Source organism: Carcharodon carcharias, chromosome 15, assembly GCF_017639515.1.
Source record: "Carcharodon carcharias isolate sCarCar2 chromosome 15, sCarCar2.pri, whole genome shotgun sequence".
In the NCBI taxonomy this organism is placed as follows: Eukaryota; Metazoa; Chordata; class Chondrichthyes; order Lamniformes; family Lamnidae; genus Carcharodon; species Carcharodon carcharias.
In genome coordinates this window covers 115,512,687-115,538,173 of record NC_054481.1, presented here as the reverse complement: position 1 = coordinate 115,538,173, position 25,487 = coordinate 115,512,687, and the positions used below count along the sequence as shown (strand labels likewise).

Below are 25,487 nucleotides of genomic sequence, written 5' to 3'. Positions count from 1 at the left end.
CAGGTATTTTTGTTTTTGTTCTAGATTTCTAGCATCCGCAGTATTTTTTTTTCTTCTTAGATGTACACTGCTCTAAATTTAAAATTCCCATCCTAGTCCTCAAAACCCGTGTGTTTTCATCCCTTCCCTTCGCCAAGATCCTGGGAACCTACAACTCCCAGAACTCTTCACTCGAACTTCAGTCATCTTGGGTCTCACCCTTGGCAGACATACCTTAGGCTCCATATCTTGAAGACTCAAATACAGCCACCTTCCCTCTCCTCCAAAAACCCACCCTTGCCCGAGTTTGCTGTCAACCCCTCCATCTTTTTGGCTTAGCATCCATGTCTGATTACACCTTTGAAGCAGCTTTAGAAGTTCACTATGTTAAAGATGCTACACATCAATGCAAGCTGTGGAGCTCTAGAATAATACAACACATGCAGCCATATGGCTGATGATGCCTGTACCTGCATTTTGGTAGATCTATCCATTTACTCTTTTCCCCAAAGCCCTGTATTAGGTTACCTCTTCCAAGTTTTTATCCAATTCTCTTTTAAAAGTGATTAATCGAATTTGCTTCCACCACCTTCTTAGGTAGTGCATTTCAGATCACAACTAACTGCAAAAAAAGTGGTTCCTACGTCACATCTGGTTCTTTTAAATCTGTGCAGTCTGGTTACCAACCCTTATGCCACTGGGTGCAATTACTCCTTAATCTCTTTCGAAGTCCTTCATAATTTTGAACACCTCTATCAAATCTCCTCATAACCATCTCTGCTCCATGAACAACCCCAGCTGCTCCACATAACCTTAGTCTTGGTACCTTGAATATTGCATGCAGCTTTTTTTGCATCAAGTATTTGTAACAATTAAGTTTTGCAATGTAAGGTGTTTTTGAGTGGGGAAGTTAGGGTTTGGAAAGAGGATATGAAGAACACAGTACTTCACTTGTGTACATGTTAATTCAACAACATGCCTTTGGATTGCGAAACATCTTTATTAAATCTTCCATACAATAAAATACAATTGAACAGGCTTAGCTGCAATGCTAACCTGGACAATTACGCTTTTATACAAAGCTTAAGTGAGGCACTATTAACCCAAGAGGCACTTATCTGGGTTTCTGTAACTGCTGGGCACTTTTAAGCCAGAGTGGCAGTAACTACGGCACTAGACGCTAAACAGCAAGTTCTGACAAAGAATCACGAAACTCAGTAGAAGTTAAATCTGCTGGCTGAAGGCATTAAGGCACCTCAAGTTTAAAGTCACTTCAACTGATGTTTAAAATAGTGCGATTCATTGAAAAATACTGTAAAAAGCTTCTTTTGGTGATCAATTCTATCAACAAGTGATGGTTAATTCAGGTTTCAGTCTTCACAAAATGTCAACCAGCCTGACTTGACATACATCACCTGCCAGCACTGATTTCAATCTTTTTTCATACACCATCCTTCTGGTCAGACCCAGCCAATTAATGCTGCTATTCAGATTAGGAGAGGGGTGCATGGTGGTGAGGCAAGTGACCAGCTTTGATTCTCTCCTTATTCCAAGAGAGAGAAGCAAAGAAGCATCTCACAATGATCGAGTGACTGTGCTTCAACAAAATGCAGCAGCTGTGGTGGTCTTTTCAAAATCACCAATGTGTTGCCCACGATTTGCCTACAGTGCAATAAAAAAGTTAAACAGTGCTAGACAATTTGCAACATTCATCTAAGGCTATCACCAGCAAACGTGAATGACAAGTGCAAGTGGGCCAGCATGACCGGTCCACTGGACTGCGGGAGACAGACTAGCCTGTTCCAATGCTGTGCATATGCTGACATTTGAAGTTCCATTCAGGAGTGTACAGATTTCCTCTTAAAACTCCTTTGTGCAAAAAAGATTTTCTTAGGTTCATGAACCCAGGCCAATTGCTGATGATAAAATTAAAGGCTGAGAACCAAATTTTTGCTGAAAAAAGTGACTAGCTAAGCCTTCAGTCAACACCAAAGTGACACTAAAGCAACAGGCATCTGGAACATCAAGTTTCTCCCCCTTTGCTCAGTGTCTTTTTACACTAAAACCTTCAAAGGAAAAACTCCTTATCACTTAGCAAGATTCATGAAAGCCCAACTCCATTTAGCAAGGTACAGGTTCAAAGCAAAGACCCATATAAATTTTAAAGATACAACCTAAAATGTTACTCTAATCTGAGACATTAAGCAGATAAGGCACAAGGCAAGAGTCAAAATAAACATCTTTTTGGCTTTTCTTTTGGAGTGTCCATGAAAAGGGATAAGGTGGCAACTGGCACGTTGAGGACATATTTTGTTGATAAAAGAAAAATTCCATTACTGACCAAATCTGCAAGTTTGCAATACTCCATTACAATTTAAAGCATTACTGAGAGTGACCTATCTCTTTCAGCTCAGGGGGCAGGATTTGGACCAGGCTTTCCTACACCAATCCCTGACCACTGGTTAAGACAGTATAGCCCAGATGGCCAAGGCCACAATTTCCTTAAAGCTCATCTTGGAAGTAGCCCAAGGAGGCAGAAGCCAAACAAATTGCCAGAGGAGGTAGTGGTTTGAAAAGTACATCATTTGACCTTTGAAAAAGGAGAGACTTCTTCAGAAAGTGTGTTACTGTGGGCATGATATAAACAACACGTTCAATAAAAAGTGAAATGAAAGTGGAACAGAGCATTGCAAACTACAAATTCAGGAAACATTCTCCTGATTTAACTGAAATGACAAAAGGCATACACCACTCTGGCAAAATTGAACCTTTGGTTCCACTGAAACTCAGATGTAAGGGACAACCGTACGATTGTTATTAACTAGTTTTCTCACTTGGGCATCCAGATTGCCCTTCTCATCTAGAGTATTCCCCTTAAGGTTTGGTGTGCAGGCAGCCCACATCTCCATGCACGTACCAACATTCATGATCCATTACTCAATCTTTGCCTAGTCCTAGTGGCCAGGACTAAGCAGCAGCCTGTCAACATTTTAATTTGCATTCTAGTTTCATCTAAAACCTCTAAATAGATGGGTTTTAATTGCCAAGAATTTACAAAATGCCTATTTAAAAAAAAAGTTGATAGCTTAGAGAAGTGGGGCAGAGAAAAAAAAGAATCACATCTGCTCAGCTTGACTATTACAGACAACCATCTTGATAAAGATTGATCATGATCAGGAGTTCAAGTGTGTGGCAGCCTCCTCAATGAGGATACACAAGATCAAAAATCAAGGGTTTGTAGCATTAGGACTTCAAGTTTCCTGTAGAAGGTTTGGTCCCGCCCAAGGCCATGGCGCCAATTTCAGTTGCAACCAATGGTGCCATGTTGCCTTGTTTGTCCATCACAAGTTTAGTATGTGATCAATGAGGGTCAAACTGAAGAGATTAATGCTTTACAACTTTATCTGAACTCTTGATTATAATCAAATTTCCCCCAGTTGTTCATAATGTTTAAACCAATAGACAAACAAATTAACTCTTTAAAAACACAGTAGATAAGGTGGGTTGAAACCAGAAAGTCCTCGTTCGCCTCCAACTTCCAAGCATGAAGTTGGTCTTATGTGGTCTGCCAAACTGCAAAGGTGAAAAAACACAGTTTAGTCATGAGAGAGAGTACATAACATCTTTATTACTTGACTACTTCAGTGATTACAGGTTTGTTGTACTGAATTGTGTCTATGTTGAAGAAACCATTTGGCAGCAAGAAACTGCTCAAACATGTTACTCAAATGACCAATGCTCAGGGTTACCGCAGAGACACAAACCTCGAGTGGTATAACACTAGACCATAAGTTACACAGGATGAGTTTAGTCCTGCTGAAAAATCAGATTCCAGCCTTATTGCCAGATTTAAAAAAAGATTTTTAGGATGTGGGTGCCAATAGCAAGGCCGTCATTTACTGACCTTCCCTGGTTACCCGATTAGATATGATGGAATGGCTGCTTGTCCACTTCAGAGAGTAGTGGAGAGGAAATCACGTGATGAGTGTGGAATTGGGAGTTGCAGAGCTTAGATTGGGTAGGACTGAAGGCTTCCTTCCCTGAAGGACTGAGTTATTTTTATGACAGCTTCATGGTTCACTTTTATGGAGACCAGCTATTTTTTTTAAAAAGGCTAGAAATTTAAAAGAAATCCGAATTCAGTTGGAGCTGATGAGCAGAAGCTGCTCCTTCACAAAGGGGCAAACCAGACAAATTTAGAGAACAGCCGACAGAGGGAGAAAAGATTGAGAGCAACAAACAATAAAAGAAAAATGAAAAACTTAGATACTCACTAATTATGACAATTATGATGATCAGGATGACAGCTATTAATATTGCCCACATCTGAGAGAGAGAAAAGAGTTTTAATACTAAAGTATCAATGTCAGAATAATCATTGCTGAATAAACAGAGAGCCAACATCAACTCTTCAATGAGCTTTAGTGTATCGGTTCCATGCAGAACAATCCACTCTAACTTCCATCAACCTTGCATTTTATTCAGCATCTCAAGTCAAAAAGTGCAAATACAAAGTGAATGACCTGGGCTAACTGATGTGTTCTTTTTCCACCAACACAATTACACAATGAAGCTGACTTGTTATCTGTTCCCAGCAGTGTTGTCATGGGAAGGATGTGGCCAGACATCATGAGAATATCTTGTGCCAGCTGTTCTCACAGGCCAAGGTCAATGCGAACAAATAGAATCTGTAATTGAATTGGTTTCAATTGAAGGTCAGCACCTCCCAACAACATAGCCAGCATGTGGCTTGCACATAACCTCCTAATCAGATATGTGTGATATAAATCCAAATGCCTACTTCTTACGACAAGCAAACAGCTGAAGTCAGATAGATATTTTTATTGCCATACTGGGAAGGGTTGCAAAACTGGTGGATAGAGCTAAAGCCAACAGAAAAGAGAAGAGCCTTGACCTTACCTTGCAGTTCTTCCACCAATATTTGCGTTTTAGTTTTGCGGCACTGGTCTCGAACTGAGACGCTCCAGCTTGAAGTGCATCAGCTCGATCATCCAACTCCGTAAGTTTTTGGTCTCGTTCAAGCACTCTGTCTACATTCACTCGCATGATATCCACAACCTAATGCCAACAAAGCACAAGGGAGTGTAAAAAAAATTTCTCTGATTATACAGATGACCGGAAGGTCAAAGACCAGGACACCTCATCTCTCTCATGAAGTTCCTGCCAACTTTAAACACATATTGGACAAAGTGTAGAGAGATAAAAATTGAGATTTGACTAAATGCTTTGTAAGGATGATAAAAAAAAAGCAAGGTAGAAGAATTAACACATTTCTCTTACTTAATAATTGCTGTGCAACATCTCCTATTAGCAAGTGGAAGCATGCAGGATATGATATCTTTCCATAGGCAGACAGCCAGGTATCACCCAAGAGAAGTCCCAAGGTGCTTGGCAGTGCAAAAAGATTTTAAATAGTTGAAAAGGATGATTTAGAAGGGTCAAGGAGAGGGAGATGGAGGGGATCCCTTTCCAGATTCTTTCACAGGATAAGCGCATCACTGGGAAGGCCAGCATTTATTGCCCATCCCTAAATGCCCTTGAGTGGGTAAGTGGATTCTTAGGCCATTTCAGAGGGCAATTAAGAGTCAACCACATTGCAGTGGGTCTGGAGTCACATGTAGGCAGACCAGGTAAGGATGGCAGATTTGCTTCCTTAAAAAGGACATTAGTGAACCAGATGGGTCTTTACAACAATCGAAGATAGTTTCATCATCACCATTACTGAGACTGTTTATATTCCAGGTTTATTAATTGAATTCTAATTTCACCAGCTGCGGTGGGATTTGAGCCCATGTCCCCAGAGCATTCACTTGGGTCCCTGGGTTATTACTTCAGCGATATTACCTCTATGCCACCATGTCTGACTATGCCATATCAATGGTTAGACAAAGAGGGATAATGTACTAGAGGCCAAGGATGAGAGAAGGTGGTTGATAGGGATAGAGAAGCTTAGAGATTACTTTAAACCCCTTAGAGTCAGCAAAGTCAATGAGAATTTGATTTTTTAAGGGGGCGGGGGTGGAAGAAGAGACAGGGATGACAATAACAATCAAGGTGTACAGAGTAAGGAAAGGAGTGATAGGGAAAAATGTGACAGGCTACAGCAGGGTATTGGACGGGCTGAGAAAAAAAAAGTGGGAAGGAATGGAAGGTTGGCCAGAATTTTGGCAGTAACCAAGGTATAGAAGGTTACAGCAGTAGCTGGGCTGAAGCAAGGTGAAGTGGGTGGTGTTCTGCTGGAGATAGTCTGACATTCTGTAAACAGCTACCTTAGTATAGCACCAGAGGCAAAACAAGGAACCAACAACTCCACATCCACCCAGTCAATTCCACTCATGTTTAAAATCCCATCTTCTGCGTCCACCCCAGTAAAGTTATTGCCATCAGGATCTATTCTCAACAGCAATGGAAAGGTCAACACAGTACCTAATTTTCCTTGCAAATTGCAACCCTTGACCATCACATCAAGACTACCCACAACAGGCAAAGGTATTCCAGCATCACATCCCACACAAAAATCTGGATAACCCCCTGCAGGTGACTTCCCATTTACAGAAGAAGAATGATCCAGAAAAGTCCACATGATTTAGTATACCACCAGGTCCGATCCTTGAATTTTATCTCAACATATTGCATTTCCCTATACAACTTGGAACAGATGTAGAAGCAGAAACTGAAGAATCATTCAGCCCCACAAACAGAAGAGATCCTTGACCCATTACACGAGGGGTTCAGCTGAAAACTCAGTTTTCTTTTATTCAGCCGATTCACAAATCACTGGTTAGGCCCGGCTAGAGCATTGTATCCAATTCCAGGTAACGCTTCAGGAATGATGTCAAGGTCTTGGAGTGCGGAGATTTACCAGAATGATACTGGAATGCAGGATTTCAATTATGTAGGGAAACACTAGGGGAGCTGGGGTTGGTCTCTTTAGAAGAGAGAAGGGTAAGGGGAAAAATTTAATAGAAGTGTTCAAAATGACAAAGGATTCTAAAAGTAAATAAGGAGAAATTGTCTCCAGTGGTAGGAGGATCAGTAATTAAGGGACAACAACTTAAGATAATTGGCAAAAATGGAGGGGGAGAAAAAGAGAATATTTCAAGCAGCAAGTGAGATCAGGAAAGCATTGTCAAAAAGAATTGAGGAAGCAGACTTGAAAGTAATTTTCAAAAGGGGACTTGGATAGATACTTGATGGTGTATAACTTGCAAGACTACAGGGAAAGGGAGAGTGAGACTAATCGAATAGCTCTTTTTTAAAAAAAAGACCCAGAACTGGCGCTGACACAATGAGCCAAAAGGCATCCTTGTGCATTGATTCATTGATAATTCAAACTTGAAATCTTCCTAGTCGAGTCCGGTGCCAAGCTTCGGGCTGGGTTATCCATTGTAACATGCGTTACATCAGCTTGGTTGTGAAGCACATTTGTCCTAATGAGAAATTGCAGTTCCTCATGCTGGCTGGAGGATGAAGCCGCCACGGGGAGCTGTAGTACCAGTGACCTTGAGTGAAATTTCGATGGCTCTATGAACTGTATACATCAGCGAGAATCCAAGGATTCAAATAGAGTGAAGGACATGAGTGAATATAAGTTGTTTTTTAAAAAAGGCAAGGCAGCAGCTTTTCTTCATTTTTCATCCAGAGAGCTCACGTATGATGAAATTCAATTTCATAATTTGGTCAACAGTAGAACAGACGTCAACCAATCCAGCAACCATTCGTCCAGCAGGGGACTGTACCCTGTACATTCCTCTACTCTCTCTCTGCAAAACAGTCAATGGATAGCAAACAGGATGTACCTTGGATAGTAGAGTTATGAATAATTCTGGGTACCACACTTCAGAAAGATGTAGAGGCTTCAGAAAGGGTGTAGATAAACTTTACCGGGATGGTTTCAGGGATGAGGACTTCAGTTATGGAGAGGTTGGAAGAAAGTTAAGGCTATTCTCCTTGGAATAGAGCAAGTTAAGCGATGGCCTTACAGTGGCCTAAAAGAGGTTTAAAGATAAGAACAAAAACAAAAATAAAAATACCTGGAAAAACTCAGCAGGTCTGACAGCATCTGCAGAGAGGAATACGGTTAACGTTTCAAGTCCATATGACTTCAACAGAACTAAGGCAAAATAGAAGAGAGGTGAAATATAAGCTGGTTTAAGGGGGAGGGTGGGCCAGGTAGAGCTGGATGGAGGGCCAGTGATAGATGGAGATAACCAAAAGATGTCATAGACAAAAGGAAACCTCTCTTCTATTTTTCCTTAGTTCTGCTGAAGAGTCATATGGACTCGAAATGTTAACTGTGTTCCTCTCCGCAGATGCTGTCAGACCTGCTGAGTTTTTCCAGGTATTTTTATTTTTGTTTTTGTTTTGGATTTCCAGCATTCATAGTTTTTTGTTTTTATTTTAAAGATAAGAAATTTGATACAGCAGATAGAGAAAAAGTTGCCTCTGGTGAATGGGCTAATAACTAAGTCATGATGGAACATATCAGAAAAGGGTTGTGGAAATCAATTCCATAATTAACTTTGAAAAGATACAGGTCAGGTACTGAAAAATGAGGAACACAGGATTTTGGAAAACAAAAACAGGGATGCAGAATTAAGTACAACTGCTCCTTCATAGAACTAACAGGCATGGATGGGCTGAACTGCCTCCTCCTGTCTACAAGTTAAAATGCTCTTCATGAACCAATGTCATTGTGGCATCTCCATTATAATCCACCTACTTCAACACTTACTGGGGAGTGAAAATATGGTTAGTTATGATTAAGAGTTCTGGTTGTCAGGACCAGTGACTCCAGGCTCTCCTGGTATACAGAACAAGTACAACCTGCAAATCACTCTCGACCGCTGCAGGTCAGCGGCAGTTGAGTGTAGGGACACGGATAATAGCTGTCCAGTTCTCCAATGTGAGATAGTGAATTTGAAATACTAGCTACTTACCAATAAAGCACAGGCAACATTGTTTCCATTTTTTAAAAATGGGAAATTAGGAGGCTTGTGTAGAACATAAACACTAGCATGGACCTTTTGGGCCGAATGGCTTGTTTCTGTGCCGAGAACGAAACGTGCACACAAGAGGTTAATGCAGGCAAAGGGCAGTGGAAGCAGGTTAAATCAAAGGGAAGTGGAAATATACTTCATTATGGTAAAGAAGTGGCAGAATTATGGGGAAGAGCAGAGGCAAAATGGGATGAATTGGATAGTTCTCACAAAAAACATAGGTAGAATGGCCCAAATGGCCTTCATCTGAACTGTTTGCAAATCTATTTGTACAGAGTGCTTGCTAAAAGTATCTAGCCCCAAATCAGTTTTCCGCAACCACCATTCTAAAATATAAACACCAACCATCTGGAACTTCCTGTATGTTAACCAGGATTCCGCTGTCTTGAAGGACAATGATATTTCAGTACACAACCTATTAACACTTTAGGGCGAATGAACATCAGAAAGCACAGCAGAGAAGTCCTGCACAATCAAAGACCTATATAAACACCTTCAACTGGCCAAAGTATGGAGAACCCATCAACTAACATTCTCAGACTAACCCACTTTGCATTCTGCTATTTAAAGTTACAGTTCATTCTTTAATGCAATGCAGATTTTTAACACTCATGTGTTAACCCAGTTTTCAACCAATCTGTTTTAAAGAAAAACAGTACAATACTGTTGTCTAGCAAAAGGCCGGCATCAAGAATCTGCCAAAGCTGTTTCAAGAACCAGGGCTGGGAACAGGTCACGAAGTATTCTTTGCTGGAGAGTGAAGTTGTGCAAAACCCCTCATTTCAGGTAGGCACTTTACAGCCTTCAGACTTTGACAATTTTAGATCATAACCAGTGCAAACCAACAGACAGCAAAGAAACACTGGCCTGTCCTGCTCCCAAGTCCTTTCAGCCCTTCGAGCCTGCTCCACCATTTGACAAGATCATGGCTGATCTTGTTGTGACCTCAACTCCACTTTCCTGTCTGCCCTCCCAATAACCCTAGGCTTATTTATCAAAAATCTAATCCAGCCTTGGATAAATTCAACGACCCAGCCTCCATTGATCTCTGGGAAAGAAAATTCCACAGACTAAAAAGACCCTCAAGGAGAAAAAAATTCTCATCGGTCTTAAAACAGAGACCTCATTCTTAAATTGTGTCCCCCAGTTCTAGTCTAGTTCTAGCAATTATACCCTTTTCCAGGAAGAAGACCAAACCCGTACAGAGTACTCCAGATATTGCCTCTCCACCCCATACAGCTGCAGTAAAAAACTTACTACTTTTATTATGACATTTCTCTTGCAATAAATGTCAACATTCCATTTGCCTTCCTAATCACTTGCTGTATCTGCATGCTAACTTTGTGATTCACGTACCCAGATCCTTCTGTACCACTGAGTTCTGCAATCTCTCCCAATTTAAATAATACTGTTTCTAGTCTTCATGCCAAAGTGGACATGTTCACATTTTCCCCACATTATACTCCATGCCAATTTTGTCTCTACTCATTTAACCTGTCTATATCCCTTTGCAGACACTACCTCCTCTTTACAAAGTGTCATCAGCAAATTTAGCTGTCACACATTTAGTCCCTTCAGCCAAACCATTGAGAGATTGTAAACAGTTGAGGTCCCAGCACAGATCCCTGTGGTACTCATTGCAGCTTGCCAACCTGAAAAGACCCATTTATCCCTACCCTCTGCTTCCTGTTGGCTAACCAACCCTTTATCCATGTAATATGCACCCCTACACCTTGTGCTCACATCTTGTAAAGTAACCTTTGATGTGGCACCTTGTCAAATGCCTCCTGGAAATCTAAGTGCACTACATCCACAGGTTCCCTTTTATCCACCTTGCTTGTTACTACCTCAGAAAATTTTAATAAGTTAGTTCAACATATCTTTTTTCACAAAACAATGTTGACTCTGCCAGATCCTATTATGATTTTCTAAGCATCCTGCTATAACCTTCTTAATAATGGATTCTAACAATTGCTCTGATAGGTTAATTAACCTGTAGTCTGCCTCCTTTCTTGAATATAAGTGTTACATTAGCTATTTTCCAATCTACTGGGATCCTTCCAGAAACTAAGGAATTGTGGAAGATTATAACCAATGCCTCCACTATTTCTGGAGCCACTTCTTTTAAGACCCTAGGGTACAGGCCATCTGGTCCCGGGCAGTGGCCAGCCTTAGTTCTAATAGTTTTCCCAATATCTTTTCCCTGGTGATGGTGATTGTTAAAGTTCCTCTTTCCCTTTCACCTTTTGATTTTCAAGTATCTTGGGAAGTTTTCTAAGCCTCCAACAATGAAGGCAGTCAAAATACCTGTTCAATACCTCTGCCATTTCCTTGTTTTCCATCAATTCCTCACATTCACCCTTTAGAGGATCAACATTAGCTTTACTAAGTCTTTTTTCATTTAAATATTTGTACACATAGTAAGAGTTTGTTTTTAAATAAGCCAGCTTTCTCTGATACTCTAATTTCTCCATTATTTAGTCATTCCTTGCTGGTTCATAAAATCTGATCAATCTTCTACCACTAATCTTTACAGATTTGTAGTATTTCTTTCAATTTGATACTATCCTTATTCCTTATTGAGACATGGATGCTGCATCCTTCTCAGTCTTCTTCCGCTGGAATAAATCTTTGCTGAAACTTATTAAATATTGCCTTAGCACTGCGGGTGTACCTACATCACATGGACTGCAGCAGTTCAAGGCAGCAACTCATCTTCTCAAGGGAAACTAGGGATGGGCAATAAATGCTGGCCCAGCCAGTGACGCCCACATCCTGTGAATGAATTGAATTAAAATTCTGCTACTGCATCTCTATTGTCCTACTTTTTAAAACCATTTCACAGTTCACTTTAGCTAGCTCTGCCTTCACATCCTCATAATTACCTTTATTTAGCTTTTAAAAGCTCTAGCCTTAGATCCACATTTCTCCCCTTCAAACTGAACATGAAATTCTATCATGTTATGATCATTGCCACCAGAGGCTCCTTTACCATGAGGTTATTGATTAATCTTATCTCACTGCTCATTACCAGGTCTAGAATAGCCTGCTCTCTGGAAAGTACAGCTCTTAAGAAATTGTCCCGAATGCATTACAAACTCATTTTCCCTGCTAACTTTGGACAAATCCAATTGGCAATCTGCACGTAGATTAAAGTCACCCATGGTTACTGCAGTACATTTCTTACATGCTCCATATATTTCTTCCTATATGCTCTGTCCTACAGTGTAACTACCGTTAGGGGACCTATAAACTACTCCCACAAGTGACCTATTTCTGGCAGATACTGGTTCTGATGAAAAAAATATCAACTCTCTCTATGGACGCTGCCAGACTTGTTACATGGTGTTTTTTTGGCATCTTCCCATCTTTTAAAAATCCAGTACCTGCTTTTATATAGGTGCTGGTAATGATTCTGCTGTTAACATTTACAGCTCTTCTGGACCCATTTTTTGTTTCTTTATATCTGTCATTACTAATCACTCTTTTGCACCATCCCCCCACTTGTCATTTAATCATTCCTGCCTTGCAGTCAGATTTTATATTTTCCTCTCCTCCCCTTGTAGTTGATGAAACTGTTACATCTTCAACTTCTTCCAGTTCTGATAAAAGGTTGATAACATGAAATGCTACTTCTGTTTCCATTCCCAGGTGCTGCCTGGCTTGTTGAACATTTCAGATTGCCAGCACCTGCACATTCAGCTTTTGCAAAAGCCCTGTGTGCTTGCTGACAGTGACATTCTGAGATCATGAGCATCTGGAGGATTCTATCCATTTCCCCTGGTCAAATACCTCCAGATCCCTTTTATGAAGGAGCCAGGAATATTGGGGATCTGGGTGGCAATCCTATTGAAAGATCTTGAAGCACTATCAACTGTTCAGAACCACATATATACACAAACATACTTATGGTTCTGACAAAAGGTCAGCAACCTGAAACATTAACTGTTTCTCTTTCCATAGATATCACCTGATGATTATTTCCAGCATTTAGTGTGTTTATACAAGAGTGCCCAGCTTGACTGAGTGTACATGGATGTGCTATCTGCAGCTATATATTCAAATTCTAAAAACACATTTAACTGAATCGTCACTCAGGTATTCTGTTGAACTCTTGCTTCTTACCTCATCCACTTGGGCCTGGGTCTGCTGCAGTTTCCTGTTGCTGCCATAGGGTGCCGGTCCAACAGGTGGATTACTCGAGGGGCCTGGGGCAGACCTGAAATGGAGTGGAACAGATTATTCCTGTATCATCTCACTAGAGAAACTTAACATGTGGACAATGGGGCTTGAAGTGAGTGATTGTGTTGGCTTGAGGTTAAAGCAGATTCATGAGAAACCAGGTTTATCCATCCATCAAGTGTGTGATATGTCTAAAACAAAAACAGAATTACCTGGAAAAACTCAGCAGATCTGGCAGCATCGGCGGAGAAGAAAAGAGTTGACGTTTCGAGTCCTCATGACCCTTCAACAGAACTGAATGAATATTAGAAAAGGGGTGAAATATAAGCTGGTTTAAGGTGGGTGGTGGGTGTGTGTGTGTGTGTGCGTGCGTGAGTGAGTGATATGTCTAAGCTGTTGAACATTTACATACTACAAAGACAAGTGCCAGCTACCCAAAAAATGTACCAAGAATGTGGAGATGGGGATCATGCAAATATTTGCACAGAGGTCACACCGGAAAATCACTATAATAATCCAAAGTTATATAAAAATCAGAAGTCAAGTGTCCCACATCTCCCAGAGCATGCAATGCAGCAGCCCAGTGTACAATTCCTGGCCTGTTCCAAGCCAGCAGTTTGTAGATGCTTCAATTAATTTTAACACCCTTGGTAGGGGAGATGATCAGGGCTGCCAGTTAACTACTGATTGATTTATGACGACTGCTACGGTTCACAAGCATGAACAGAGTGAGGCACAGTGATGGCTTACACAGCTGAGTCATCCGCACACTTCAGTTATTAAGAATGAGCATTTGGGAGAATACTGGATCTGCCAAAAACCCAAAGAAAAATTGAGGATTAATCACCAACATATGGGGCTATACGGCATTAAACTCAGTCTAGAAACATTTGATATTAGCCAAAGCTCTAAAGAATATTCCAGTTTCATTACAAACAGAGTCCTCAACTGGTTTAAAAGTACAAAGTGTAAAATGATACTCCATAATCTGTACCACTGAAAAAAGATAACCAGACACACTCAGGTTTGAAAATTTCATCCTAAATTCCAGGGCTTGGTAAAGTGTGGGGATGCAATTTGATCTTATGCCACTGGAGGGAGGTCTGATCTGTATAATGGAACAGGAGAGTTGAAGAAGCAATAGTCCCCTGCATTACAATTAGAAATATGCATCGGCATGGTGACAATTAGATTTGAGGCTTTTCAATAAAAAAAACTTTCCCTTCTTGCACCACAGCCCCCCACTACTGTTACATCAGAACCAAGATCTCAGAAAATTAACTGACTGCTCATAGATCCCACCCTAGCCTCTAGAATAAGTAAAGTCTGCCCTTCATTCCTCTGGATCACTCCCCAGACCATGTCTGGGGCAGTGGAAGATTAGCAAGTGAGCATATAGGACTGAAATGTACATAACATCCCTTGCACTTGGCACAATCTTTCCTTCCGAAGATACAGTTCATGAGAAAAAGATGAAGGTTAAGTGATGATCCCTTGATGGAAAAAGAATCAAGAGACTTCTCTGTCAATGATCGCTTCATCCAAATGGGCTCAACTTGGGGGAGGAGAAATTGCACACAGCAATCTCCCACAAATTGCCAGATCATCAGTTATGGATATTGGTTGAAGGATACTGGCCAGGACAGTGGGGGGAAAAAATCCCCTTCAAAACAGTGCCTTGGTCTTTATTGGGCATCGGTTTAAGGTCTTAACTAAAGATGGCACCTTCAACATTGCAGCACTCCCTCAGTCTGAGATCTGAATGTGTCAGCCTAGATCAAACCACCTTCAGCTGCTTCATCAATAAGGTCAGAAGTGGGGATGTTTGCTGATGATTGCACACTGTTCAGCACTATTCGTGACTCCTCAGATACTGAAGCAGTCCATGTCCAAATGCAGCAAGGCCTGGACAATATCCAGGCTTGGGCCGACGAGTGGCAAGTAACATTTGCACCACACAAGTGCCAGGCAATGACCATCTCCAGCAAGAGAGAATCTAACCATTGTCACTTGACATTCAATGGCATTACCATCACTGAATCCTCCACTATCAACATCCTGGAGGTTACTATAGACCAGAAACTGAACTGGGCCAGCCATTCACCGTGGCTACAAGAGGTCAGAGGCTGGGAATTCTGAGAGTGCAACTCTCCTCCTGACTCCCTAAAGCTTGTCCACCGTCCACAAGGCACAAGTCAGGAGTGTAATGAGATACTTCCCACTTGCCTGAATGAGTGCAGCTCCCACAACACTCAAGAAGCCTGACACCATCCAGGACAAGGCAGTCCCCCTTAAAGGGGCCCCACCCACTACCAACACACAGTGGCAACAGTGGGTACCATCTACAAGAGGCACTGCAGCAACTTGACGAGACTCTAACAGCAGCTTCCAAACCCATGACCCCTACCACCTAGAAGGACAAGTGCAGCAAATGCATGGGAATGCCACCTCTTGGAAGTTCCCCTCCAAGCCACACACCATCCTGACCTGGAACTATATTGCTGTTCCTCCATGTCACTGGGTCAAAATCTGGGACTCCTTTCCTAACTGCATTGTGGATGAACCTACACCACATGGATGCAAAAGTTCAAGGCAGCTGCTCACCATCACCTTCTCAAGGGCAATTAGGGATAGGCAATAAGTGGTGGCCTAGCCAATGACACCCACATCCACTGAAAGAATTCAAAAAAAGTGTTTAAGTCACTGGAGCAGTGTTTTTGAACACAACCCTCTGTCTCAGATATGAGAGCTATCCCCGGAGCTACAGTAGACACTAGTCAATGAACAGAAAGTTACTATTACAACTCCATTGCATATACCAAAATTTTAAATTGCCTGAAATTACTGAAAGCATCTAATTAGGTCAGTGTGTGAACATAGAAAATTTGGATACTACACAGGACATGAATGTTTGGAGAATGTTGGATCAGTAATGTTATAAGCAGAAATTGATATAACAGGAATCCGTAGTGATTTTCAGTTTACTCTATTTGTACTATACAGTGACCAAGGCTACAATACACTATATACGCTACCACGAATGTGTAGTTGTGATATTATAGATTTTGTAAAAACAGCTGATCTCCCTTTTAAATGGAAAGCCTCAAAGATGGCTGCCAAAAGTCCCCTGACCTTTTACAACTGCAATGTGGTCAAGCTTCTAGAAGGCTCCAAGTGGATTGCAAGTACATATATCCAGACATGTGAAAATTCAGTATGCATTTCTACAAGGCTGAACAGAAACTCACTAACAACGGCTTCCCTGGAGGTGTGAATAGCTCTCTCATATCTCCCCAAACTTGGGAGAATGGGAACTATTTAAGTTAATAACCTTGGCTAAAAAGACAATGAATGGGACTATACCTTCCCTCCCCCACCCAAGACCAGAGCTCACCTGATACCTGAAATGGAAGCATGATCCAACAGTTTGGGATAGCAGCCATTTTGTGTTTTTGGATTGTACAAAGGAGGTTGTAAGAAACCATTTTTATGTGCTAGTGAGAGAAACAATAGTAGCACACAGCTTTCAGCTGAAACAACCATAAACTGCATCTGAGAGTAGGGGATCCCTGCCATCTGGAGTTAGAGTAAGACATCCATAAAAATCATCCCTGGGCAGTTGAGAAGAAACTAGGCAATCTTCAACTGCCAGTACCTGTAGTCTCCAGCAAGGAAAGGAGTCCTTACTCTCTCCCAGCAACTGTTCTACATAGCGAGTCCATCTACAAAGGGAAACTCTGGCTTTTCAACTTCAGCCATCGTCGCTGCTAAACCAAACTTCAAGTTTCAACCCCTTCACTTCAGAAAGGAATTCAAGCAATGGGCTCAAAATATCGTAAGTCTCTATTTCTCCCCCTTTATCTGGATTCAACCTATCACTTTTACTCAAGTATCTTTCAGCAGTAGTTGCGTAATAAACTAACCTTTATCTTAAGAATAAAGCTTGACTGCTGGGTTACTTTTAACTTGAATTACTTGCAAATTAAAAAGTGGGGTTACAAATTCTTAGCTCATTGGCCACTTAGGAAACGCCTTTTACGTGGTCCTGACAACATTTTTAAATTACTGACTTCCCTTACTGAATTTAGTGAGATACCTTGGCCCCAAGGCACTTACATTTAATCCAAATTAAAACAGCACCCAATTAGTACATGCTATTAATAACAGCACCAGTGCAAGGTCTGAGCTCATCATACATCACACAAAAACTGGAAAAAAAAATCCCATGTATGCAATTCCTGCTGTGATCAGACTTACTAATTACATACACTGTCGATCAGGGCGGTGGGAGCAGGAAGGAAAGAGAAAATTGCTGACTGCAAGTTTTAGTGGAAAAATAGCAAGAGGCTATTTTTTTAAGAAAGGGTAGACACTGTACAGAAATCTTCCATCACTATCCCGTTAAGAATTGAGCAATTACAAATTGTCAATAACCCTTTGTCTAAGCAGCAATTGCCAATGAGATCACCGGGAGAATGGTTATGAAGGAGTTTCTGACGCAGCCAGAGAGAGAACTGAATCACTTGATAACAATTATAACACAGGGACAATGAAGCTCCTTATCTGTATTTAGTGATGACACTTTGGAGCCAGTCACCCTCTGCTCCACCACATTGCATATTTCAGAGACTGGACAACATGAAGCAAATGTGAAACCTTTACATCGGTTTAATAGAAAATGGCCCCGATGTCAAGACTGCCAAGTGCAGGGCCTGTGCAAAATGTATTCAATTGGTCTTTTGGTATCCAACATGCAGAAAAGTCACCAATTCCCATTTTTATCATTGCGTAGGTTATGGGTATTAGTAAGACTAGCATTTACCACCTATTCCTAACTGCCACCTTCTTAAACAGTTGCAGTCTGTATCGGTGAAGGTGCTCCCGAAGTGCCATTAAGTGGTGAGTTCCTGGATTTTGACCCAGTGACAGTGATGGCCAATATACATGTCTAAGTCAGGTTTGTGTGTGACTTGAGGGGGGATGCTGGGCAGCAAAACATTCAGCTAATTACCCTACTCATCTTGCACATGTATACTTGAGAGTCTCACCATCAGGACACCTTTATAATGTTGAACTAATACAAAGAATTGACAGACTTGGTTCTGTCTAGTCACTTGAATTAACCAAATAGTGATAACAGATTAGAAAGACTAACTCATCATGGTACACAGCATGCTCCTGGTCTATGCACAAACTAGTTGCCATGTTTCTCTACAACAGTGACTACACTTATGTACTTCAATGCCTCTCAGGTGTTTTAGGATATCCCAGGGTTGTGAAAGGCGGAAGCTTTTTCTTTATTAAATTTTAAAAATTCATTTATGGGATGTGGACATCGCTGGTTAGGCCAGCATTTACTGCCCATCTCTAACTGCCCTTGAGGAGGTGGCAGTGAGCTGCCTTTTTGAATTGCAGCAGTCCCTGTATCTCTCAAAAATGTCTCTTAAGAGCAGGACAAAGGTCACTGAGCTATTGAAATGCCAAATAGCAGATGGAAAAGTAGTCTCACCATTGACCTCACCACAGGAGATCTCAGCTTCCACACCCAATGCTTAGCATTCCAGCATCCACAGCTTTGCTGGCTTGATACCAATTTTCAACCATTGCCAAAAGCAAGTGTTGCTACAGATAAGGAGGGGTGCTTTATTCTTGAATACCCCACATACTATTTGGAATTGTAGAATCTTGGGTGAATTTCAAAAAAGCACTTTGCAATCCACAGTAAAGGAATACATGTTTGTTAGCCTGGTTTACACCAACATCAACAAGTGTACAACTGAAGGCTTTTGGACAGGAAGAGCCTCAAAGCAAAGTCTGGTATCCTGACATACACCAAGTCCTGTTCCCCCACCTTGTTCTCACTGACCTACATTGACAACAGCTCAATTTTAAAATTTTCATCCTAGTTTTCAAACTCATCTGTTGTCTCACTCCCTACAAGTTTAAGAACTTTGCACTCCTTTAACTGTAGCTTCTTGCGCCGATTTTAATATTGTTGCACTGGTAGCCTTCATGTATTCGATGCCTAGACTCAAGCACTGGAATTCCCTCCACAAGGTGCTCCTTAAAAACTTACCTCTTGTTTTTGGTCACTTGTCCCAATAGCTCACGTGGCTGAGTGTCAAATTTTGTTTGATAAGACTCCCATGAAGTGTTTCAGAAAGTCTTACCACATTAAAGGCAATATTATAAAATCATGCTGTTGCTGGTATGAAATTCCATTTTCACGAAATTGGTCAAACTGTCCATACTGATTTCTGCTCCAAGGGACAGAGGAGGCAATCAGCAGTGTGCTGTCCCCACACCACCAGCAGTCTTCCTATTAAGTAGTCCAGAAATTTCAAACAAGCCTGGCTTGCTTGCAGGGAAAAACTATCCTACAGTCACAGCCAGTTAACTGCAGCCTAGAATTTTCCCAAACTGAAAATATTAAATCCAGTCTGCAATGTCCTTTTTTTTAAAATCTTTTAATGCCCAAGGCTTGAATTTTAAAGTCTCTTTTAAAATATAAAAAAGGATGAACCACTCCCATTATAAACCCAGTGGCTTATTTAGGAAACAGATAAACAGGGGAAACTCGAGCACAAATCAAGACTGACCTTTCAGAACAGTACGGAAGAACTACAGCATGGTTCCAGGTGCCTTTTTCAGATGAGAAGTTAAATCAAGGTCTTGTCTGCCCTCTCACATGGATGTCAAAATCCCACCAATATTTCAAAGAAGAGCAAGGGCGTTCTCCTCGGTGTCCTGGCCTATAATTTATCCCTCAACCAACACAATTGCCCAGTTATGAATTAATTACCTTTTGCAGAAGTTTGCTGGGTGCAAGTTGGCTGCCAGGTTTGCTGCATCACAACACTTACTTTGATTGGCTGTAAGCAGCTTGTATTTATAGTGTATAACAAAAACTCAAGGAGTGTTAATAAAATTTGACACCAAGCCACATAAGGGGTTACTACGGCAGTCATAGAGCTTGGTTCTAAGGAGCATCTTAAAGGAGAAAAGCAAACTAGAAAGACAGCGAGGTTTAGGGAAGGTATTCCAGGGCTTGCCGGGTCTTAAGGAGTTGAGTTACAGGGAAAGATTAAACAGGTTAGGACGTTATTCCTTGGAGCGTAGAAGGATAAGGGGAGATTTGATAGAAGTTTACAAAATTATGAGGGATAAAGACAGAGCAAATGCAAGTAGGCTCTTTCCACTTAGATTAGGAGAGATAAACAGGAGAGGACATGGCTTTAGGGTGAAAAGGGAAAGGTTTAGGGGGAACATTAGGGAGAACTTCTTCATTCAGTGGTGAGAGTGTGGAACAAGCTGCTATCTGACGTGGTAAATGCGGGCTCACTCTTAAGTTTTAAGAATAAATTGGATAGATACATGGATGGGAGAGGTCTGGAGAGTTATGGACTAGGTGCAGGTCAATGGGATTAGCGGAATAATATTTCAGCATAGACTAGAAGGGCTGAATGGCCTGTTTTCTGTGCTGTAGTATTCTATGGTTCTATGGCTTAGTGGGTCAAAGACATGGCCAGAAATGCAGGAGTACAGATATTACAGAAGATTGCAAAGGCTCAACAATTAACTTTAGCTGCCTAGCAATAGAAGGGGTGATACATCCTAAATGCCTATGAACCAGGTGGGTGCATAGACATGCTGGCATAAGGGCAGATTGGGCTTTAGCTGCAATCTGAGACCCTTCTCCCTGTACTCAGGTCAAGGATTACACATGGCCGGGTTGTGTCAGGATAGTCGAGAAAATCGGCACCACATGGACCCATACCTCAGCAAGGAATCCACAGCTGTAGGAGAAACAGGGGGCAAAAGAAAGCTGGCGAGAAATGTGGCACACGCTATCCCAGAATAGTTTTGACTGTATTGAGGCCAGGACATTGGGGAGGATAATGACACCAGTAATACAATTAGTAAGGTGTACTTTGAGACACTACTAGATAAATCTAATCACTAATAGGTGCACGTTCCACGAGCAAAATTACAATTACATTAAAGCTAATATTGGTAGTCTCAACATTCAGGAACTCCCATCATCAAAAGAGCAAGCCCTCTATCTCCAAGTTTGTTAATCTGTTGGATTATGCTGGGTCCATTGCTTTTTGCAATGCAACCGACAACTGAACGATGAGGTAATCCATTCAGGGAAGAGTCATTTTCAAATCTATACATCACCTTTACAATAAAAATGATAAAGAGTAATATGTTTAAAACAAGTTGCACGAGTGGTGTAGTGAAATTACATGCAGGTCCAAAGTAAGCAATGATAGCTCAGCCCACGAATAGCAAACTTCTGGAACTTAGATACCAGATGCTTAGTGACTTGCGCTGCTGCCTAGAGTCTTAAGTTTATCCATTACTGGAAACTTCACCTGCGCATCCTCACTTTGCTTATTTTAAGTGCCTACCTTTCTCCAACTCGCAAGGGACCAACTATCAAACCTTCTCTGTTTCAAGTAGTAAATGGGGCTACACACAAGCTTCAGTTGATCAGAGGTTTAAGGCATTTGCCAGTGAAAAAATTACTTGCATTCATTTTACAAATGCACCAAGGTGCTGTACAAGAGTGTTACACAAAATTTGATTGAGCCATAGAACAGATGACCAAAAGCTTGATCAAAGTGGTATAGACTAGAAAGCTGAAGGCATGACTGCCAACGGTGCAGCAATTAAAACTGAGGAGGAAGAAGCCAGAATTGGAGGAGTACAGATTGGAAGGTTATGGGGCTGGAAGATATGAGAGAGATAGAGAGGGATTTGAAAACAAGAATGAGATTTTTTCCCCAAATCAAGGTACCTGATAGGCCAGCTGAAGCATCAGTCAAAAGCAAACTGCTTTTGTCAGGGGCAGTCATTCTTCCAGAACCTAGACTTAATACATACTTGGTCAATCTCAGGCAGAGTTGCACCAGAAGTACATGGACTGAGATATTAAGCAAAATCCCATAACACACAGACAGGGAAGAACTCAAGACATAATGACACCCAACCCATCACCTCGACACTCATTAAAGTCTGCACATAAACCATGACCACTGGGTAATGGAGCACAAATGGCACCTGTGGAGCAAGGCCCAAGTGGCGATCCCCAGCTCTGGAAGGAAAACAGGCCTAATACTGTTCCACCAGCATGAGATGGCAAACAAGTTAATATCTCAGATCCTTTGTCAGTTTGGATTTTATCCTTTTAAATGGGAAATGTCTGGAAAGGAAACTACATTCACAAACACCAGGGTGAAGTAGTGGTGGTGAAATCAAGAATCAAAATGGTTGAAAAAGATCAGATAAGCAGTAAATATCAATATTAACCTTGCACCTCAAAATTATTTTGTTCCTATCCTAAGAGATGTTCATCCATCACCCCTGTCCCCACTGATTTAGGTTGGCTCTGGCAATGTCTTGATTTTAATATTTTCATCCTCACTTTCAAAGCTTTCCACAGCCTCAGCCCTCCCTATCTCTAATCATCTCCAGCCCTAAACACTGCAAGGTCACTGCGCGCCTTCAATTCTGGCCTCTTGTGCATTCCAACCGCACACCCCCCCCCACCCCCCATCACACTGTTAGTGGCCATGCCTTCAGTTGCTTGGTCCTTAATGTTTGGAATTCCCTCCATAAACTTACTGGCTTCTTTCAACCAACTTCCCTAACTGAGTTTCTTTTTCACCTGTTCCAATTCTTACTTCAAATTTTGCCTGACAACGCTCCCAGGAAGCACTTGGATGTTTTGCTACTTTAAAGGCACTATACAAATACAAGTTGCTGTTCTATTACTTAAGTGATCCGAGTACTAGCAATAGTGCACTAAATAAACTAGAAAATTAGATTGCTTTCACAACTAAGTCATGCCCTCAAGCCAGATCAGAATGCCAATTTGCTGATGGCAAAAATTCACTTCCTAGTTTCCCCAGGATAGAAGGAATAAATTGAACCTTTATCTATCACTAAATAGTTTGCCAATCTTTCAAAAAGTAATGCTGATTAAGATAGTGCTGCTCTTCCATTCCCACCCACCCCCATTCAAACACACACTGTGACTCATTCTAAAATAAGCCATAAGAGTATTTTCAGTTGCCAAGGCTAATGCTGGTTTGGCACAAGTCCACACACATTCAATCAGACAAGCTACCAAAAGCCAGATCAATGGCTAATCATCTCCAACTCTGGCTCAAACAGGCTCAGGTCCCAAGGAAACGAGCAGTGTGGAGAGGAGTTTAGCTGTGACTGGTCCACAGGCAGTCATCCATTGATAGTTAAAGCACAATTCATATTCGGAACAAGTACTGAGAAAGTTCACTGATAGGATCCTGGATTTAAATGGAGGGTGCCAGTTGCTTCCCAAATCTTGTAATTTGGCACAATTTCAAAAGACAGTGAAAAAAAACATTTCCAACTAGTGGCTTGCAAAACTTATTACTAACACACTTTACAATGGTTCATGGGTTAGAAGCAATGAACAATGGTACAGTGTTAATGTTTCCCTAAACCACACTTAAGCAGTTGGGTTTAATCGACATTCTCTTTCACTTTATGAATGGAATATATATTCAAATCTAAAAAGGAACACAATTATACTAATTTGGAAGCTAACAACTGATTGAGAACCAAAACATTAAGTCAAATTGACTGAAAACTATAACTTAATTATGTAAGTCTGACAGAACAGTCTGCATTACTTTTTGCACTTGAATATATTCCTGCCACATGCCTCACCCCTTCCCCAAATTTCAGCAACATCAAGTTCTCAAGTGCAATATAGTGACCTTAAATATATGAGAGAGGGCAAGATATGGAAATGCGATTTCCTTTTTTTGACATTCAGATTTTACTTCTACTGTTACATGGGACTGTCACTCTTAAATAGCAAGTCACTTTAGGGATTTCCAGAAGCGTTTAAATGAGGGGAGATCCTTCACAGAGTTTGAGGGCAGCTGCATAAAACTCCCCACTTTTATTCTGCCTCACCCACAATGGTCATGAATCCCAAGTTCCTTAAAACTCCAAAGTTCCCACCTCAAAAAGATTTTCCACAGAATTCCCAACAACAAAGTGCTGGCAACTCCCAGTTATCTTCCTTCTATGGTCAGAAGAGTAAAGCCCAACATGACAAACTTCATTCAGTCCCAACTTTTAAAGTCATTAAAGCTAATGCTGGTTTAGCACAAGTCCACACACATCCAATCAGACAAGCACAGCTGAATAGTACAAATACAGCACTCTCTAAACTAAATCAGAACAAAATTCCTCAACCACTGAAATTAAGTTAAAACTTCAAAAAAAAAGGGAAGGAAAGATATCCTTTTCAAATTGGTCAAGAAGTGCAAAGATTGTTTCCTTCCCTTATCAACGATATGTCAACGCAACTTTTAAACTAATCTCAATCCAACTTTAGCACTTCCAAAATTACTGGTCCCTTTTTTGAAAAAGAAAAGGTTTTTTTTACTAGTTTGCGTTGTGGAACCTGCGCTGAATTTTAACCTTTTAAGCTTCATTAAACCCCTTTGCTCCTGGGCTGTGCGGCTGAACACTACAAGTTTGCGGCCTTCCCTCCAACAAAAGCCTGCGGCCTCGCCTAGAAATCAGACGGGGTTTAAGCGCCTCCATGCCCGGCCACGGTCTGGGGCCGGAAATCGGTCCAAAGAAATGATTAAAAGAAGCAGAAAAACAGGTTGGCGGAAAGTGGGGGGGGGGGGGGAACGAGACGATTAAGATGCAAAAGGTGAGGTAACGTCAGGAAAAACTTACATGTTTTCCAGCAATAAACCGTCGATACGAGGGCAGAGGGCAGAGAGAGCTCTTTGGAACTTGGGTGTTGTCAGCAGGTTAGAGACGTCACCACTACCCAGCCCCACCCCCCCAACTTCTCCTGTCAACAGCAATACATCCTTCTCCCAAAACCAACCAGCTCCAATACTTCACCTTCCTTTCACTCTGCTTCATCCCAATGAGCCCAACACAGATCAATGTTTGGGTCAATTTTAATTGGATGTTTTCCAATAATACAAATCCTGCAAGGAAAGCTCTACTTTGGGCGTAAGACCAATGGCAGCAACAAAAGTTCACTTTTGCGTTCACTTGGCACCTTTAACATAGTAAAACGTCCGTCACAGGAGCAATTGCCAAGCAAAAATTTGACCCTGGGCCAGCGACATGGCCAAAAGCTTGGCCAGAAAGGGTAGGTTTTAAGAAGCATATTAAAGGTGGAAAGAGCCGCAGAGAGATGCAAATTCGACATTTTGTATTCAAGGGAAAGTGCTTTGTACTCTCTCTTGCTAGCTATGCTTCAAGAGCAAATTGCTG

The 25,487-nt window shown here is 41.3% G+C and overlaps 1 protein-coding gene across 1 annotated transcript; it reads right to left on the bottom strand.

Moving 5' to 3' along the window:
* Positions 1–959: 959 nt before the first annotated feature.
* On the bottom strand, positions 960–25,037 carry LOC121288257 (vesicle-associated membrane protein 3-like). The gene is made up of 5 exons (XM_041206758.1): positions 24,933–25,037; positions 13,125–13,218; positions 4,900–5,058; positions 4,254–4,305; positions 960–3,552 (listed from the first exon to the last, which is right to left on the bottom strand). Coding segments are annotated over exons 1-5 (324 nt in total). The 5' UTR covers positions 24,935–25,037; the 3' UTR covers positions 960–3,535.
* Positions 25,038–25,487: the final 450 nt, after the last annotated feature.

Bases quoted from the DNA above. Each gene is read 5' to 3' on its own strand.
- LOC121288257 (XM_041206758.1), bottom strand. The intron at 5,059-13,124 runs GTAAGAAGCAAG...TGTTGGCATTAG, and splicing joins CCCAGGCCCAAGTGGATGAG to GTTGTGGATATCATGCGAGT. The intron at 4,306-4,899 runs GTAAGGTCAAGG...TCTCTCTCTCAG, and splicing joins ATTGGTGGAAGAACTGCAAG to ATGTGGGCAATATTAATAGC.